The sequence below is a fragment of the Coturnix japonica genome, chromosome 1 (assembly GCF_054131305.1).
Source record: "Coturnix japonica strain WE chromosome 1, WE-NBRP24, whole genome shotgun sequence".
NCBI lineage: Eukaryota > Metazoa > Chordata > Aves > Galliformes > Phasianidae > Coturnix > Coturnix japonica.
This window is the reverse complement of record NC_140663.1, coordinates 163,452,392-163,471,365: the sequence shown is the minus strand read 5'-3', so window position 1 is coordinate 163,471,365 and position 18,974 is coordinate 163,452,392. Positions and strand designations below refer to the sequence as shown.

Genomic DNA, 18,974 nt, shown 5'->3' with positions numbered 1-18,974 from the left:
TGGGGTTTGAATAGACTGAAACAGCCATCTAACTAATTTTTTGTATGTTTGACTCACAGTCAATTATCATCGTTACCTCAGCAACTCGCTGCAGTACAAGTCACCAACCTGGGTCTGTTACAGGCTGCCAGGAAAAGAAATGCTCAAATCTTTGACTATACCTGAGGAAAATGGGACAAAATATTTTTTGCACGGGACATAGGAATGACTTGAGGGGATATTACTTAGAAAAAAGATGTAAAACAGGACCGGGTAAAGGAATGGTAATTGATGAGGATCCTCAGAGTACGTGTAATCACAGAAAGATAGGCCTGGGATGGATCTTGATTGGTCATCTCATCCATCCTCCAATTCCAACGTCAGATCAATAGTACTTATTACTTGTCCAGTACATACTTAAAGACATCCAGTAATGGAGACGAGATTATACTCTCAGCAACATAACGCTGTGCCTCACTAATGTTACTATTAAAAAAGCTTTTCTTCCATGATGAAATTTAAGTCCATTACAGCTTACTTTATCTACCAAGAATAGATCATTCCCTTCTTCTCTCAATAGCTTTTTAAGCGCATGAAGACTCTTAGCGTGTTCCTCTGCCCTCTTTACCCAGCAGCTCCAGCCCCTTTGGTCTCCTCAGCCCTCTGCTCACTGTTACTGCTACCTGCTCTGTCTCCTGTTGGTTCACAGCCTTCTGGGCTTTGGTGCACAAACCCAGCTCTGATACTGATCTCCTACAACACTACACTGAGCGTGGATCTCTTTCTGTATGTATATCTGCCTGGGATCTTTACTATTTTCCTGACAAACACATGCTGCTGATTCACGTTCAGCTTGCGGCTTACAGTCAACTCCACTCTTCTTACTGACAGTCACTTTTTCATCAGTTGCTCCTATCCGTGAGTTTGTCTGATTTTTAACACCTGCCTATTTTGACAGCCTGCTTTTGTCCCCCCAGGCTGTGCCTTGTTTCCTGGATCAGATTTCTGTTTGTCAAGACCTAAGACCCCTCCTCCAGCACGTCTGCATTTCCTCCCAGTACAGAGCAGAACCAGGTTTGGATTGCTGAAGGATCCTACAGGGTGCATCGATTCCACCACAACCCCCAACACCCACACTACAGAAATGATACCCAACCGGTTCAGCCCTGGTTTCACAGCAGCTCTACACAGAGCCTGTTTCCCTGAGCACACTGAGGTACAGCATCAAACAACGTGACATTACATTTTCGCATGACTCAGTTGCTGTGGTAACATAAATTAACAAAATGTACATTGTCGTAGCAGCTTTGTCACAAAGTATGTAGGCTTTTCTACGCAAATCACAGCAGAAGCGGCACAAGGTGCCGAGATGGAAAAGTAACTGGACAAAATGTGATGGCTGAAAAGAGAAAATGTCAGTGGGAGGTTAAAGCGGGAGCTGATGAAACATCTCCACGTGTTAATGACGTCAGTATGGAAACAGGGACTGTAACTGGGTGAGGGGCTGCTTGCAAAAGGTACTCAGAAGATTGAAATAGGCTGCCAGTAGGTAGCAAGCTTAATAATAGGGTCTTAGAGGAAACCTGAAGGTAAAGGCAACAAGCAGCCAGTCATTCTGCTGAAATCCATTATCTTCTGCAGCACACCTGATGCAAACAAGTCAGATCAAAGGAGCGCTGAGCAGGGGCTACCTGAGAGAAGTGGGTTCTGCAGAGGAATGCATGACACACAGCTTTCCCAAGCCAAGGTGCTTCAGTGTCCTGGGCTGCCAAGCAGGGCAGCTTGTGGGAAAACTACAGGAAAAGAAGAGGCATTCTCCATGCAGAAACAACAAGCAGAAAATAACACAAGTGGAAAACATCTGTAGTTAGTAAGAGGAAGGCAGAAAGAGCAGCCAAAACATCCAGCATAACTGAGAAGGTAAAGAAACTTTGAAATGCGCATTTCTTTAATTTAAAGAGGAATAAAACACCAGAAGAGGCAGTCGTGAGGCAAAGTTGCAAGAGCAAGTCTGTTTTACCAGCTTCATAAAGAAGAGTGAAGGGAAATCAGAGTTCATATGTACAGGAGGATGGACGGTTGTAAGAGAAAAAGTACTGTTTACAAACTTATCTGATTCTGTATTATTACATCGTACTGACATAAACACTTACTACATTCCTGAGTGCACTGTCAGTTATAAATTACAATTTTTTCCTCCATTTCCTTACCAGGAAAAGGTTGTGCAACATATGAAAGTCCCAGACAAGCCACTGAAATCCTGAATTTCTGCAGAATCTGAAGAACAGAGATGGGGGAAAGCTGTGAACACGCAACGGTGAACAAAATGGGAGGGCAAAGAGAGGTGCGCGGAGTTCTCGACACAGACAATGTTCGGACCTGACTGTACTATGAGAGAAGACCAGCAGGTCCAGTGGCTCTCCCTTGCAGGTACCGCTGCTGCAGTAAGGGTTTGTGATCACAAGACTGAAAAATCTTTGATTCTGACTCCCACGCTTCTATTTTAATTTGGAAGCAATTTGCTACTAAAGTCAATTGAGAGGAAATAGGGTTTTGCCAATGAGCAACGCAGTGACATCAAGCAGCTCATTTCATTTCATCTCACGTTTGAGCAAACTTAACCCATGCTTATAATCAGTTTTAATCAATTACAAAGGTGCTGTGGGTTACATAACTCGAACCAGGAGATGGGGGCCAAAAGATCCCTTAGACAAACTCACTGTGAACTACAGTTTACAAAGGAAAAAGACTAACGTGAAACTCTCCTGTGACTGTAACTACTGTGGAAATCAATTCCACTCTCTCTCTTATTCTTATAATTGCAAACCATTTTCTGCAGCATTGTGGTGCTTTTAACTGACTCATACACTCCTCAGTTACTGGGAAGGGCTCCCATAATAAGCAGCAAAGTAGCACTGCAAGTGTCTTAATTCTTTACTCCTTTCTCTGGTTTCCTCTTCCAAATTAATACTCTTTGTTACATTTGGACAACACTCCGATATTTCTGAAGTGGCATCCACATGTCTGGGACTAAGGGTACAAACATTCTCATTTTTATTAGCAGTGGTCTCAAAACCTCTCTGCACAGTAACGGAGCAGAGAAAGCTACCACCATGCACTGAACCCTGTGAAATCATGCTTATGCAAACTCAGGATGAGATACACTCAGAAACTGAACAGATCCTATATTAAATAATAGAATCATATAATGGCTTGGGTTGGAAGGGACATTAAAGATCATTTGGTTCCAAGCTCTCTGCCATGAGCTGGATGCCACTCACCAGATCAGGCTGCCCAGGGCCCCATCCGACCTGGCCTTGAACACCTCCAGGAATGGAGCATCCACAGCTTCTCTGGGCAATCTGTCCCAGCACCTCACGGTCCTCTGAGTGAGGAATTTCTTCTTAATATCATTTCCCCTTTTTTTAGTTTAAAGGCATTCCCCTCTGTCCTATCACTATTAGACTGTGTAAAGTTGGTCTCCCCACTGCTTACAGGCTCCCTTCAAGTTCTGGAAGGCCACGATGAGGTCTCCTTAGGGCCTTTTTCAAGCCAAACAAGTTCAACTCCCTCAAACTTTCTTCATAGAAGAGGTGCTCCAGCCTGTGACTATATTTATGGCCCTCCCCTGGACCCACTCAAACAGCCCCACATTCCTCCTGCATTGTGGGGCCCAGACCTGGGCACAGCACTCCAGGTGGGGTCTCCTGAGGGCAGAGTAGAGCAAGGACAATCCTTCCTCCTTCCTGCTGGCCACCCCTCTGTTGATGCAGCCCAGGATGCTGTGGCTGTTCTGGGCTGCAAGTGCACACTGCTGGCTCATGCCCAGCTTTCTGTCCATCAAGACCCCTATGTCCTTCTCTGCAGAGCTGCTCTCAATGAGTCCTCCCAGTCTGTACTTGTATCTGGGATAGCCCTGGTCCATATGCAATACCTTGTATTTGGCCTTGTTTGACATCCAGTTCTCATAGACCAGATCAAGCACGTCCAGGTTCCTCTGGACAACATCACTTCTTCCTGTTCTGTCAACTGCAGCACTCAATGTCATGGAACTTGTTGAGGGTACACTCAATCCCACCATTGATGCTGCTGATAAAAACATTGAAGTGCACCAGTCCCAAAATGGACCCCTGGGGAACACCAGTCATGACCAGTCTCTACTTTGGCACAGAGCCCTTCACCACAACCCTCTGCCTGCATCCATCCAACCAACTCTTTATCCACTTCAGCCTTCAAATCCATATTTCTCCAGTTTAGAGTTAAGGACTGTGGTGCAGGACCATGTCAAAGGCCTTGCACAAGCCCAAGTAGACGACATCATTTGCCCTTCTTTTGTCCATCACAGAAGGCCACCAGATGGGTCAGGCAAATTGAGAGAGATGATCAGACAAAACCACATCATCTCTCTTACAGGTCACGTCATGAGGGCGTACCAAAAGACATACAGGAAAGAGACACGGTCTGTTCCTCTAGAATCCTCTGTGCAAGTGAATTTATCATATTGTATGAGAAAAATCACAGAATCACAGAATGACCCGGGTTGGAAGGGACCTCAAGGATCATGTAGTTCCAACCCCCCTGCCTGGCAGGGCCACCAAACATACACCTTTACTAGATCAGGTTGCCAAGGGCCCCGTCCAACCTGGTCTTGAACACCTCCAAGGATGGGGCATCCACAACCTCCCTGGGCAGCCTGTTCCAGGGCCTAACCACTCTCCTAGTGAAGAACTTGCCCCTAACATAAAACCTAAATCTTCCCTCATACAAATACATCCCAAATACACCTGCAGAATGGTCTTTCAGGCTTGTATTTCTGTACAGGATTTATCACCTGTAAAATTCAGAAATTTAGCCCATTTTCTGCTGGGAACCTGAACAAAAATCTTTACAAACTGCAGTAGCAGAGCATGGGAGGCCAGCAGAGCCGTACACACGCGGATCTCCCGAGTAGCTTTGTGTCACACCCCGGCTACGCTCAGCCGGCAGAGCTCAGGCACAGCCCCGGATTTCATTCATGTCTCCAAGCAGCTCCTGGCGCTCAGCCACGGCCGCACTCACACAGGCGGCTCCGTAGGATGGCGCGAGGGAGATTACTTCATCTCCACAAAAGTAACAGCGAGGTGGGAGGAAACCTCCCATAATTAGAGCATGGGACGGAAATTAAGGTTTCTACTAAGTCTGTGGCTGAGTCGGGTTGCGATCCGTGGCAAGGAGCTCTCCGCTCTCCGTTTCTTCATCTGTAAAGACAAAGACAGTAAGGTACGAGGAGACTTCAACGGCAAACGTTTGTAAGCACAGAGATTCCCTCTGAGGGCGGCAGGGCGGACACCCAGGCCGCAGCCGACCCGTTTGGACGCGGCGCAGCCCCTCCAGCACAAAGCGGAGCCGGGGAGCGCCGCAGCTCTCCACCAGCGTCACCGCAGCCCCGCAGAGGGCGGGCAGCGGGGCGGGCAGCGGGGCAGGCCGCAGCGCGGGCCCAACGGGCACAGCGTGCAGCCCGGAGCCGCCTCGGGTCGCCCCGGCGGCAGGTGCGGCCTCGGCCCGGCCTCCCTGGCGGAGGAGGAGGAGGGGACGAGGAGGATCCGGGCGAGCCGAGCGCCGCGGGCATGAAGCGGGCGGCGGCCGCGCTCTTGGGCGGCGGGCGAGGTGACGGCGACCTTGCCGCCGTTCCTCCCGGCCGCAGCGCCGGAGCGGCCCGCAGGTGGGTGTCGGGGTAGGGTTGGGGTTGGAGGGGGGGCGATGGCGGCGGCGGCCCGCCTCGGTGACGCCCATTGCCGGGGCCGGGCCGCCGCGCGGGTAAACACGGCCCGCGGCGGGGCTGTGCCGGCCCTGCCCGTCGGGACCCCGCCTCCACGAGGTCGCCTGGCGGAGTGTGCCCCGGCGGCGGAGGCCGGTACGAGGAGCTGCCGGCGGTACGAGGCGCCGCCGCCGCTCGGTGCTTGGAGCGGAGGTAGGAGCCGGCCCTGCCCGCCGGGACCGCGCACTGCGGGAACTTTCCTCTTCTCGTCGGTACCGGGAGGCGGCCCGACAGCACAGCGCACCGCCCGGCGCTGCTCTGCCCAGCTCCGCGGCCGTGGCACGAGGCGGCCGAACCGCCGAGTACCGGGAACTTGGGAGGGAATCGGAAAGTTATCTCAGGTACCGCGCCCGTCCTGCCGGGAGCTGCCGCTTACGGGTTGTCATCGTTTTGTGGGGACGGCGGGGTTCTGCTCCGCTGTGTGCGGGGAGACCGCCGAGCTCCGCCCCAGTCCGGTGCTGCGGGCAGGTGGGACTGAGCAGCCCTGGCACGGACACTGCCTGGCGCTGCCCTCTGGGGAGCGAAGCGCTTTGCTTTGACGGGAGGCGTGTTACCGTGTGTTACCGTGTGTTACCGTGTGTTGTGCCGTGCCCCGTCCTCTCGCTCTGTGAGGAGCGGAGCTGTCATTCGTAACTGGGGGATCCTGGAGTTACACGGTTAACTGTGTGCTTCAGAAAGCGCTGGGTGTATGGCTTGGTCTCCTTAGCTGGAGGGAGAGTAAACCATCCATGTATGTGTGGGTTCATGAAGTGGGAGGACGCGACCTCTGCCACCCAGCATGGAGCAGTCCACTGAGTTCACACCATCTAGGACGACCTTAGGTCTGGATGAACACTCTTGGTTTGTCTGGTAATGCTCTGAGGTGAGCTTCCACCCCAGCAAAGTGTCATGCAGCAAACAGACTGAAGTTCTTGCATGCTGTTAAGACAATTTGTTCTCTCAGCCCAGAGTTTGCTGTTGTTTCAGTATGCTTATGTTACTTCCATGGGTAGGTGGCTTTGTATTTTCTCTTTCTCACCTCTCCATCTTTTTTGTTTATTAGAACAGTGATAGGAAACCCAAAACTTATTCTTTTCTAATTGAGGTGGTTGGACCAATCCCAGATATCCCAGCCCTCCACAGACTTTGCTGTGTCCCTGTTTTTTTTCAGTGTGGCTGCTCTGGTCTCACAAAATATCTATAGGGCAGTGCTCACTCAGTGGTCTTATAATAAACATTCCCGTTCTTGATCCTTTAGTTAGTATTTATGAGGTCCTGATAGATAAAGATCCGCAGAAACTATTTTTAGGCATTGTCCAACTCAATAAGCTTCGAAGAAATGCGGTCTTAGGATGTAAATGCAAAGAGAAGTGGAGTTTATTTAAGGTATGCAATTTCAAAACAAACCCTCTACACTCAACCAGACGGAGCATGAAGGATTACCCAGACCTGACTCATCTGTGTAGATTGTGCACTTTAGGCTGAATGTTGAGCTGAGCAGCGATCCGCTGGAGTGATTTCATTGCTCGCTTTGCTGGGTCGTACCAGCTTTTCAACTTGTTATTGGTATTCCAGAGCTGTTTTTCTTGGAGGGAAACTAGGCGAGCAGTGGATGAGACTTGAAAAGATTGAAGACTTAGTTTGATAGTTGATGAAACCGTCTGCTGTTCAGTTTTAAATAGGTAGGTCAAAAGCATTACCGAGTTTTCTCTACTGACATCTCGCATATCCTACATGCAGCTGAAAATATTCTTGAAGTGAACTGGAACAAGACAAGTAAAAGTCACCCTGAGCTGAAATGAGGAACTTGTTCGACCCAGGTGTTTTTTGTTGTGCTCAGAAATAGCTGCAGACAAGCAGCTCCATGTTTAGGAGCAGGGATATGTGCCACTTTAGGGTGACTTCTTACTACTGTCATCATTGAGCAAAAGGCCACTAAAATGGTGAAGGGCCTGGAGCATCTCCCCTATGAGGAGAGACTTAGGGAACTGGGTCTGTTTAGCCTTGAGAAAAGAAGGCTGAGAGGGGACTTGATCCAGGTTTATAAATAACTGAGGTGTGGGAGCCATAGTGGTGAGGCTGGTCTCTTTTCAGTAGTGCGTGGGGACAGGACTAGGGGTAATGGGATGAAAGTACAGCATAGGAAGTTCTGCACGAAGTGACGTGGTGTAGGGAACCTGCTTTGGCAGGGGGCTTGAACTCAATGATCTCTAGAGGTCCCTTCCAACCCCTACAATTCTGTGATTCTGTGTTTTCTGCATCAGATCCCCAGCTTCTGGCTTGAGCAAGTATGAAGAAATAATAATAATTAAAACCAAATCTACCCTTCCGTACTTCCCATCTATGGAGATTTTTTTTCACTGGTTCCACTTTCTTTTTTAATTACAACAGATCCTAATCTGATTATTATTTTTTTTCCAGCCCTTGGATCTCCTCTTGTCCTTTGATTTATTCTTAAAAGCTGAGATAATTGAGAAAGAACAACAATAGTCAGAAGAAGGGTGGGGGGTTACAGTAATTAAAGCGATGGCTGGAAAACAAGTGAGGTTATGATGTTAAACGGAACCTTTTTCCTGTTCTGTAAATATTATTCTGCTGCTTTTGCTGTTCTGTGAAGCAGTGTCCCATGTGCAGTTAGGAAGTAGTGCAAAGGGGCTTTTGTGATTGGGGCTTTTTTTTTCTTCAAGTTATTCAAGATATTTCCTCGTTCACTCATTTCCGTCGTGTTTGTTGCTATGGCAGCTGGCCAGTGTCCTTATTAGCCGTGAGGTGGTTACACTTCTTGTTTGTGGGGTACTGGAAACTACACTGGAGGTACCAGAAGAAGCAGATGTTGCACGCTGACCTTAGCGAGTGGATTCTGCAAGAAGAATGAAACGTCTCTGTCCTTGGACTGAATTGTTATGTAGTTATGCATTATATCGCTTATTATGTGCTGCATAGCTATGTTTAAAATGCCTCCTGTCTTCCAGCACACTAAATATTTACAGTTGGACGTACCACCAGTGCCATATGTTTGGAGTGAGTAACCCATTAATTGAACCAGCCCCATTTTTATGCTCAGAATTGTCACTTATTTCATTTTAGTTACTAAATTGCACGTTAAAAGCAGTGTATGACAACAGCAGAGATAGGATGGTGCAACAAGAAGTGGAGTCATTTTTCATACCTCCTGGTCATTTCCAGTTAGCACACAGATAGAAAATCAATTGTAATCTGCTCATAATTGCCTTCCTGGTAGAATTATGAGGCATTTCTCTCTTGAATTTTTACTTCTTTTTCTCCCCTTCCTTCTGCTTTAATTTTTTTCCCCTCCCTGTTTTTCCTCTATATGTCATGTGGAATAGGAGTTTGAGGGGGGAGGTTTGGGTGGATGTTTTCCAGTGTAAAGCTCTGTGCGGAGCAGCTTGAGGCTCTGTCAAAAAGCATGTTCCATGCCATGGTGTTTATTGATGAGCAGAAGTTGGGGAAGGTTTTCCTAACCTTGGGACTTTGTGCTCAGATGAATTAGGCATTGCTCTCTTTACCTGTTTCCATATTGATTACTTCACGCCAGATCACATTTCTTGTATGAGGCTGAGCTCACGCTACCAGAAATTCAGATTGCATTTTGCTTACTGAAATGCTGGACTCGGCACTTGACACTTTCCCACCCTGCAAGGATGCTGTGCCCCCAAGTTCAGGAACAGCATTTTGATAAACTCCAGCTCCTTTTGTTCTTGAATGCTGCAGAATTCAAGTGTTCTGAAAGAGCAGTTGGGTTTTCAGCCCTTTACTGGTGTAGTCCCATCTGGAAAGGTGTAGATGACCTTTCTGAAGCTTGAGGGAGGAGAACAGCATCTCTCCCTCTGCAGCTGCTTTCTGTGTTCTACCAGGCTCCCCTCGCGCTCTGCCTGGCTGTTGTAAGGCTGTTTTCTCTTGATTTATGACACCAGTGTAGCGCTCTGGGTTTCACATACATCAGCCTCCTCCATGTAGGGGAGATGCCTGTTCAAGTGTACCTGTGTGTGTGTGTACACATAGATGCAGAAAAGAATGCTACACCATTCCCAGGGTCTCCTGACCTTTAAATGTAGAAAGGTCATATGGTGAAACTCAGGAAATATCTTTGTTTGAGCCTGGAGTATTTTGGGGCTAAAACAGAAATTGGAGTCTGAATTCTTTTAGGATAAAACTTTTGCAGGATGATACAAACTCGTGTTCTTATAAAATGTGGTTTCCTTGAGGGTGGGCAGAGAGAAAACAAAAGCTGTGTTCAGGAGGAGAGGTTTTGTTTAAATGGAAGTTGGTATTTTGAGAGGAGTGAGGAAGAGACAGCGCAGCGCTCAGTGGTTGGGAGCGAAGGAGAGTTTAAAGGTCATTAGTAATCCTCCCAGTGGAAGCAATACAGTAATTTCTGTTGGTATGAAAGGAATGTCTTAGGAGGAGGTTGGAAGTTACAGAGTAGTGCCCAGGACTGGGGAAATGGGTGAAGCTGGAGGTGCTGAGCAGGAAGCACATCCCTGTTGCTACTGCAAGTACTTGGCAAGCAGTCCTTGAGTGCTTCAGTAATTGACAAAAACTGTCGTGACAGTTCCTAAAAGACCGTTTGTGTGAGCCATCCTCCCATCCGAGCTATTAAAAGTGATGAGTTAAGTTGAGAAATCAGTGAGTCAGTTCTTGAAGAAAATTGCCATAAAACTTGGAAAAGTTGTGATGAAAATTTCTGTTCTGCTGTGACTTAAAGCTTTTATCCGAAAGCTCATGAAATGTGGCACTTGGGCTGAGACTGGTTGGGGGGGAGGCTCCAATTCTGTTACTAGAAACTACTGTCCTCACTTACTTTTGCTCTGCAAACTGGTGTTAGTAGTGTCATTGGCTGCTATCTGCAACCCCTTGTCACTGGGCTTTCCAGTTGCATTATAATTGGTGCCCAGATTTGGTAGCTCTCTCAAATCCGTCATCTGTAAAGCTGTTGTTTGAAGCGCTCAGTTACCTCATCTTCCCTGCACAAAGTAGTAAATCCTCATCCTTGATGATGAGACACTTCCCCTGTGAAGTGCTGTCAGTGCTTTCTTTCATGGAGCTCTCCACTCTATCAAAGTGGAGGCTCTGAGAGCCTCACAGATTGCAGCAGCAGCATCCCCTAAGGCCTTCCCAGCTTAAAACATTCAACGCATTTGAAAACCTCAGATAATCTCTCCAGTCGGCAGCATTAGTCCCAGTACCTATTGTTCATCGTGCTGAATGCACCTCTGGAAGTGGTTTCTCCTGGCCAGGGAAGGGCTGTGATTGCAGATGCCCAGGGCAGTGCACCTGGGCTCACAAGGCTCCAGCAGCTGCTCTCAGGTTGTTGCTGCTGTCCTTGCTGGCTGCCAGCTGAGCTGTGAGTTGGATTCATTGCTGTTTCCGTGCTGTCACAGTTGGATTACAGTCTGGGCTTCCTGAAGTTGTTGCTGTGCTACAGCCCATACTTAAAGCAGAAGGATGGAAATCAGAGCTTTCTGCTTTAGCTCTAGTTTCCTCCAGACACTTGCTCATCTGTGTGTTGGTAGCTTTCTGTGGTAGCTGTTACACAGAGGATAATAACAGCCAATATCACACATACATTGGCCAAAGCCTTCAGCTGGTTCCAGCAAAAAGGTTGTGTGGCTCACGAATGCATTCAGTGGTGCCTGCTGGCTGGAGTTTGACCTCATCACCAAAGCTCATTCAAAGTTCAGACATTTTCTCTGCACTCTCTGCCTTCTTCCCTGAATCAGAGAATTACCCAGGTTGGAAAAGACCTTGAAGATCATCAAGTCCAACCGCAGCCTAACCAGTACCCTAACTCTAAAAACCCTACACTAAATCATATCCCTGAGCACCACATCCAAACGGCTCTTAAACATAACCAGGGATGGCGATTCAACCACCTCCCTGGGCAGCCTATTCCAGTACCTAACTACCCTTTCTGTAAAGAAGTTCTTCCTAATATCCAACCTAAACTTGCCCTGGTGCAACTTGAGGCCATTTCCCCTTGTCCTGTCACTTGTCACTAGTGATAGACCATTCCTTGTGCTATGGGCAGCACTTGATAACCTCCCCTTGCCTAATGAGTTATGAGAGAAACTGCAGTTCCTCCCAGCAGTTTCGCATGTCCTTGTGTTGTGGGATGACACAGCCAGCATTTTTCCAAGACTCAGAATAACCGTGCTTGAACTTTACTAAAGTTTAGCTCTTAGTTCCACGCGTGGTTTCCCCGTGAGGTTTCGTTCAGTGTTTGGTGGTGGTTCTGCATCTGATTTGTTCCATAAAACCGGCAGCTTTCATGAGAGCAGCGAGCAGTGTAGCTCACGTGGAGCTACACCAAAACCCATTATTCTTTGAATTCCACCAAGACGGGACAGATACATAGAAGTGACTTTGGCTCTTTCTCTGCTGATGAGAACACTTTGCTAAGTTTCAGACAGCAGATTTTTACAAATGATGTATGGAACCTCAGAGAAGGAAACCCTTCACTGTGAGAACAAGCGTCGTCATCTCGGTGCTGATCTTTCTGTTCTCTGTGTACAGAAAGCTATTTGAATTGTTCATCTGCATCTTGGATCCTCGTAAGTGTGCCTGTGGGAGCACTAGGAAGAAGATGTAGCAGGGGGCTGAAAGCAGATGCCTCCAGTGGGCATTGCAAGTAGAGGTTAGTTCATCTGCTGATGCAGAGAGTGCTTTTGTGGAAAGGAAAGCCTCGTTGCCTGGTAAGTGCAAGATGATGTTGCAAAAAGAGGTAATAAGGCCAAATGTACTGCATTAGCAAGCATGAAGTTTGTAGATCATATAGCGATTGTTTGCCTCTTTTTAGCACTTTGGGGCTTGCCTTTGGAGAGCCATGTCCAGTTCTGGTCTCTGAAGGACAGCAGAAGATGTGGCCTTACTGGAAGGAGTGCTGAGAGCAGCTGCCAGGGTGGGTGAGGGCTGAGGTACTTGCCTGCAGAGAGGCTGGGACACCTAAATGTGTTCAGCCATGGTAAGGGAAAGTTGAGGGAGTTCTTATTGCTCTCCTCAGCCACATAGTGAGAGGGTGTGAAGAAGACAGAAATACTCCCTTCAAAGGCATGCACCAAAGGAATAACAGCCAGTAGTTGCAACTCACAGAATGAGAGCTGTGAGGGCCAAAAAGGCTTGCAGTATATTATCCTTAATGAAAGAATCTGTACCAGGTATTCACTCACAGGACAAAAATCTGGTCTGCCTTCCAACTTTAGAAATAAAACCACAACCTGGGTACTAAACGTAGAGGAAATTTTGTCTGCAGGATTCATTTCTAATTTAAAAGTTGCAACGTTCTGAGCTTAGAATGAAGTGCATCTGGGACTCCAAAGACCTACAAAGATTATGTAAAATCACTAGCAGATGGTTTGTCTCTTTTTGATATATTAGATAATTAGAAGAAAGGGGGCAAGCTGTTTTGTTAATATATGAAATACTAGGATTTCAAAGGCACGGTGTGTGTAGCTCAGCTACAAACTTCCTGGTGGGCTCTCCTGATTTCAGGAATACAGCAAACCTCAAGAAAATCCCATGCCCAAGTGACAGGTAGTCTGATAGGCTGCTGTGTAGCTATTTTCTCTTAATTTATTTTTGAACTTGGATTTGCAACTACAGTAACCTACTTACTATACAGGCTGCCTATTGTTGCTGCTTGTCAGTTCTATTAAAAGCTTCCCCAGAAAGTAAGAAAGAATTATCTACTAAGCATGTCTCAGCAAACCATATTTGCCAGCTCTGTCTTTTCTTGCTTCTTAACTTTAAAATCTGGGTGAAGATTTGGACCTTAACGTGCTTTTCTGTCTTTTTTATCCCAATAAATTATAAGGTTGAAAGTCATGCAGAAAATCTGCTGCTGGCAGCTCCCTCGGAGAAGGCTCCAGTCCAAAATGACAACTGCAGCAGTGTGCTACAGGCACAGGAATTGTCTCTCAAACAGGCATAGCCCTGTGAAGCCATTTAGGGCTACACAGAATCCAACCAACACCTTGAACTCCGTCCAGGAACCCTGGAGATTAAGGAGCTCTGTTGCCAGCAGCCTGACCTGGAACACAACCTGTCCGTGTCGCTAGATGGTTTGAGAAGCCTATTTTCCTCTGACACTCCTTTCAAACTCTTAATAATAGCGTGGCACAGATAAAAGATGTGAGGTTGACTAGTGAAGTCTCTTAAATTTGTATTTAAATGAAGAGAATACTTCTTTTTTTCTTTCTTTTTTTTCTTTTTTTTCACTTAACCACGTTAGTTTTGTTAGAGGATTTTCTTCTGACAGAACAAATTTGAATAGAAGTACTTAGCTAGGCATGACGGCGTACACTCTGTACAGTTGTAGGCATTGTCTGGACGCCCAATATTGTCACAAGGAAAGTTAATTAGGCAGTTCAGATTTTCATGTTCAGAAAACACCCAGACAGCGTGACTCATTCTGCAAGTGGGAAGAGATCAAATCCAACATGTATCACCGGAAACTAATTTTTTTTGTCTCTAGAGTGATTTGTATCTCAGTGTCTCTGCTTCAATTCATAAGTAATAATAATTTTGAAGAAGTTAAGAACTTTAACGGCGTGGTTATTGGCAGTGATCCTAAACTAACTGTCCAATGGTTTGTGGCGGAGATGTGCAGTGTTGCCTTGCTGACAATGGTGGAAGGTGCTCAGCTGCCATCTTGGGACATGCAGTGGCTTTGGGCATCTTCTGACCGGCAGCCACCTGGAGAGTTTCCCGATAGAGCTGGAAGGCCCAGATTGAAAGTGGCTTTTCTTGGTTTTCTTTAGCAGGCTGGGTAAAAATGGGAGAGGACCTGCAGTCTGGGATTTGGTAACTACTGGCGGGTGATTTTTCTCTTTCTTTTTTTCTTTTTTAGGGATTTTTAATCTGGGTTGTTTTCTTAATAATTTGAGATAGTTTAGGCTCTTGCACCACCTGAAAAGGCAGACTGAAATATAAGATATTGAGTAATGTGGCAGTTCTAAAGAAAACAAACATAACTATTGGACTTGCACTCAGCACTGCTGGTGGCTGTTGTGTTTTTCCATATGTGCATTTTTTAAAGGAAAAAGAGACATAGTATTTTTTTCTGTCAGGATCTGTATCAGGGAACACTGCAAAAGGAAGTTTCACAGCACTGTGTAGGCCTTATGGTCTTTTATTTCAGCAAGACATGGACATACTGGAGAGAATCCAGCAAAGGGCCACCAAGATGATTTGGGGATTGGAGCATCTCTCCTGTAAGGCTGAGAGCTGGGACTGCTCAGCCTGGCAGAGGGGAGGCTCAGGAGGATCCAATCAATATCTATAAATCCCTGAAGGCAGTGTGCAATGAGAACGGAGCCAGGCTCTGTGCAGTGGTGCCCAGTGCCAGGGTAAAAGGTAGTGGGGGCACACTGGAGCACAGGAGGTTTCCTCTGAACACCAGGAGCACTGCTGTGCTGTGCAGGTGATGGAGCACAGGCTGCACAGAGGCTGTGAGGTCTCCTTTGGGATCTTCCTTAGCTGCCTGGATGTGGCCCTGGGCACCCTGCTCTGGGTGTCCCTTCTGAAGCAGGGCTTGAGCCAGAGAGACCCAGAGGTCCCTTCAAACCTCAGCGATTCTGTGGTGCTGTGGTTCCGTGGAGAGACATTGCTCTGGTTTTGTGCTCAGTCCATACTGATTGTCTGGAAGGCTTATATCTGAACCTGCAGGCCGCCTGGGACCCTTTGAAGGTGAGGGCCTGGTGGGGAATGCCTCTCTGCTTTGTTAAATGTTAAGTATAAATACAGACAGCTGAGTCTTCTTTCTGCAATTGCAACAACTCCTTGCTACTTGCTTCAGTGTATCTGGAAGTTGTTTTATATGTTGTTCTATAGAGAAATTGCACTACATTTTAAAATATGCTTGATACTTGCAATTATTTTTTTTTTAAGGCTAGTCATTTTTTTTTCCCTAGGCAAAGCATTACTCATCTTTATCACAACACCAGTTGTTTTTCTGAATTCCAGGGAGTTTTTTGCTGGTCGTTGGATTCACTCCCCTGCCTGCAGTGGTGGTGGGTTTTTGTTTGGTTTAGAGACCGTGTAGCTGCTGCCGTGAGCACCATTTGCCATTCCTCAAAGCTGAGCAGCCGTCTTTCCAAGTGTTATACTTGAGATAGTTGGTACCGCTCCAGTTGCTAACTGATAAAGAGGAATTTTTGTTTTATTTCCACTTCATGATCTGAAATACAAGTCTTTCCCTTGCAGGAAACAATAGTAAATGTAGGATATTTTGCCATGACACAGCAGCGGGCTTTGTCTCAGTCTATGACCTTTGTCTCTATTTCATACATGCAGTGGTATGTGATTGATTTAAACTTGTGCAGTCTGTTCTTGCAAATGCATCATTTATTACTGGACACTTAGCATAAAGTTCTACAATAAAAGATAATGAAATGCTGTAATAGGACAAGTCTTCTTTCTGGTTTCTGCAACAATACCACTTGAGTTACAGAATGACCATTTTGTATGCTTGCATAAAAACATTTCTTAAAAAACGGCTTTGTTTTCATGCTTGAAATGAGAAGGGTTGGCTGCAAGTAGCAGCTATTTTTGTTCTGATTTTCGTTTATGGTAGCACTTCCCCAATGACTTCAGCCCACACCATCTGAATATCCCAGGTACTGCAGCTCTCTCCTCTGGCCCATGGGACCCCTCAGCCATGTGGTTCAGCACAGTCACTGACTGTCCTGCCATGTCACAGAATCATAGAATTACCCAAGTTGGAAAAGACCTTGAAGATCATCAAGTCCAACCGCAGCCTAACCAGTACCCTAACTCTAAAAACCCTACACTAAATCATATCCCTAAGTACCACATCCAAACGGCTCTTAAACACAACCAGGGATGGTGATTCAACCACCTCCCTGGGGAGCCTATTCCAGTACCTAAGTACCCTTTCTGTAAAGAAGTCCAGCCAGTTCACAGCTTTGTGTTTCCTTACTCTTCAATCAGATGGCATAAGGGACCCAATGAGCACTGTTTGTGACATCTGATCTTTGGGAACCTCAAAAAATAGGTGGTTGGAGCTTCCTGATCTTGAAGGACCAGAAATTGGAAGAGCTGCCAAATGATTTACTTTGGTGACTGGATTTAATTTACTGTTTGTGTTTGAAAGGTGGCAACAGGAGGTTGCACAACTAGTCGAGTTATTGGCTTTGCAGGTTTTAGCCAGGCAGAGCTTTCTTCATTCATTTGCACCACGTACTTCCTAATGATGCTGTTGTAGCCTATCACAGATGTGATGGGAGATCCACATTGTTTCTGACTAACGTTTCTTTGTTGACCACCTCATTCCCAGTTGGAAGGCTTTTCTGTCATTGCAGACATGATTTAATAGGATGATGTGATGTCTTGTAAGCCTTGGGCAGCACAACATGTAGGGATGAGCTGAGAAAATTCTTCAGGTACAGGCGGCTGCTTTAAGTAGCTGACGTCATACAAGAAGTGGAATTAGAAAACATATTCTTAATTCATGCAATTGCAGCCTGCTGGAATATTTAACATAAGGGAGTATAACACAAGTACTTGAGTTCAGTCATAGCCTGAGAGTAAGGATTTATCAGCGGCTGACAGTCAGAGCTGATTCCATGAAGACATGAGGTTGAAGCGTGGGAAGTTGTTTGGTGGTGTGTGTGTGGTTTTGTGCATTGTTGTTTGTTATTATACTTGTTACCGTAGAACACATTAAGGCTTCTTTGCAAGTAAACTAGCAAAGCTCATACCCTTATTTTTAAGGCAGATTCTCACACTGGATCATGAATTTGCCCGAACTGTGTATGTGAAGCCCTGTGTACACCACTTCTGTGCTGTGTAGCTCTCAGCATGTTACATATGGACATAACTGGTACTTTACATACCAGAAATGCTTATTTTGGCTGAAGGTAGCACAAAAAGTGCTTGGCTCTGGGTAGGGAGATCCTGAACTAATGCCTGAGGCCAAATGATGCTGTGTGCAGCTCTTGGGCATAGGTGAGCGGGGCTGGCTTCTTATTTTGCCTACAGGAGTTTTAATATGCTTAACGTTATCCAATACCAGCAACTGAGGTAGTCTAAATACCGCAGCAGGGTCTGATTAGCTTTTTCAGATCACTGCTTTTATTTGCTGTTCGCAAAGAGGCTTAATCCAGTGCTGGAGATCAGGCTTCCCACTGGGCTCGTGGGTAGCTTTCCCTCGGCCTTTGTGCTGCAGTGGCAGAAATCAGCGAGGAGCTGCTCTGCCACCAGCTGAAGGGCTGTGAGGCAGCAGCTCTGCTACTGGCCATGGGCAGTGCAACCCAGGGAGATCAGAGCATGGGCTCCTTCTGGGCAGCGTGTTTGCTGAGTGTGTGATGTGGCCATCAGTGCAGTGGCACAATGATATGGGATTTCAGTCTTTTTAATTGAACTTCAGGCCTTGCTGCTGGTACGTGGCACAGTGTGTGTCTTGTGGGCAAGGCTGGGTTTGGGTTTCAGTGGGGCTTACCTCCATGGAAATAAAACAGAATGTACAAAGCGCTGGCTGAGGCCAAGCTCCTGATTTCCCTGCAAGCATCCCATCCCTGCAAAGCAGCAGGAAGATCTTGACATCCTGAGCAGAGCTATGAAATAACAGGGAAAGAAGCTCTGTTTCAAACAAATATGAGTGGCTCCCAGACAAAGGGTGGTTCTCAGTGCCTTTCTGTCGAGTGTCTTAATGCTTCAATGCCACTGCATCAAAATACTCTTTGTTCCATGTATTAATATTATTTGGGGTTGCTTTAATCAGTTTTGCCTTCCAGCAAAACTGAAATATACCCGCAAGTCCTGCTATAGCTCTGCATAAGTGCACATCTATTACACTTACTGGCCGATGTACAAAAGTGTCAGGAAATTCAGAAGGCAGTTTCTGAATACTTTTCATTGCTTGGTGTGGGCTTCTTTCATAGCTCTTCACACATTGTACCAATATGATTAATTTTGCTAACAAGAAAAGGGGAACACAAATAGCTAGTGATGGATTTGTTTCTCTTCAATACTGTCATACAAAGGAAGTTTCCTGAATAGCCTTTATATTTTTCAGGACTGCTTTTTTATATTATCATTATTATGATAGAACTCACAACTTTTACTACTCAAAAATAATTCCTTTCTTTGTTTCACGAATTAGAAACAATGAGGAGAAGCCGAAGTCTGCCCAAGCCAGGTGTTTCTTGTTGGCAGCCTGCTCCCTAATGACTCTGGCTCT

The 18,974-nt window shown here is 46.4% G+C and overlaps 1 protein-coding gene across 4 annotated transcripts in view; it reads left to right on the top strand.

Annotated features, from left to right (window-relative positions):
• Positions 1–5,007: 5,007 nt before the first annotated feature.
• The window catches only part of ZC3H12C (zinc finger CCCH-type containing 12C), a 40,038-nt gene continuing 26,071 nt past the window's right edge, over positions 5,008–18,974 (top strand). Inside the window, exon 1 of one of the 4 annotated variants that reach the window (XM_015852202.3) lies at positions 5,008–5,238. In XM_015852202.3, coding sequence (XP_015707688.2) covers positions 5,128–5,238 — 111 coding nt within the window. In that variant the 5' untranslated portion in view covers positions 5,008–5,127. Of the gene's footprint in view, positions 5,239–5,540; positions 5,681–5,753; positions 6,118–18,974 lie in introns of those variants that run through there. The other 3 variants (XM_085555775.1, XM_085555760.1, XM_085555783.1) reach the window with 3 other exon arrangements.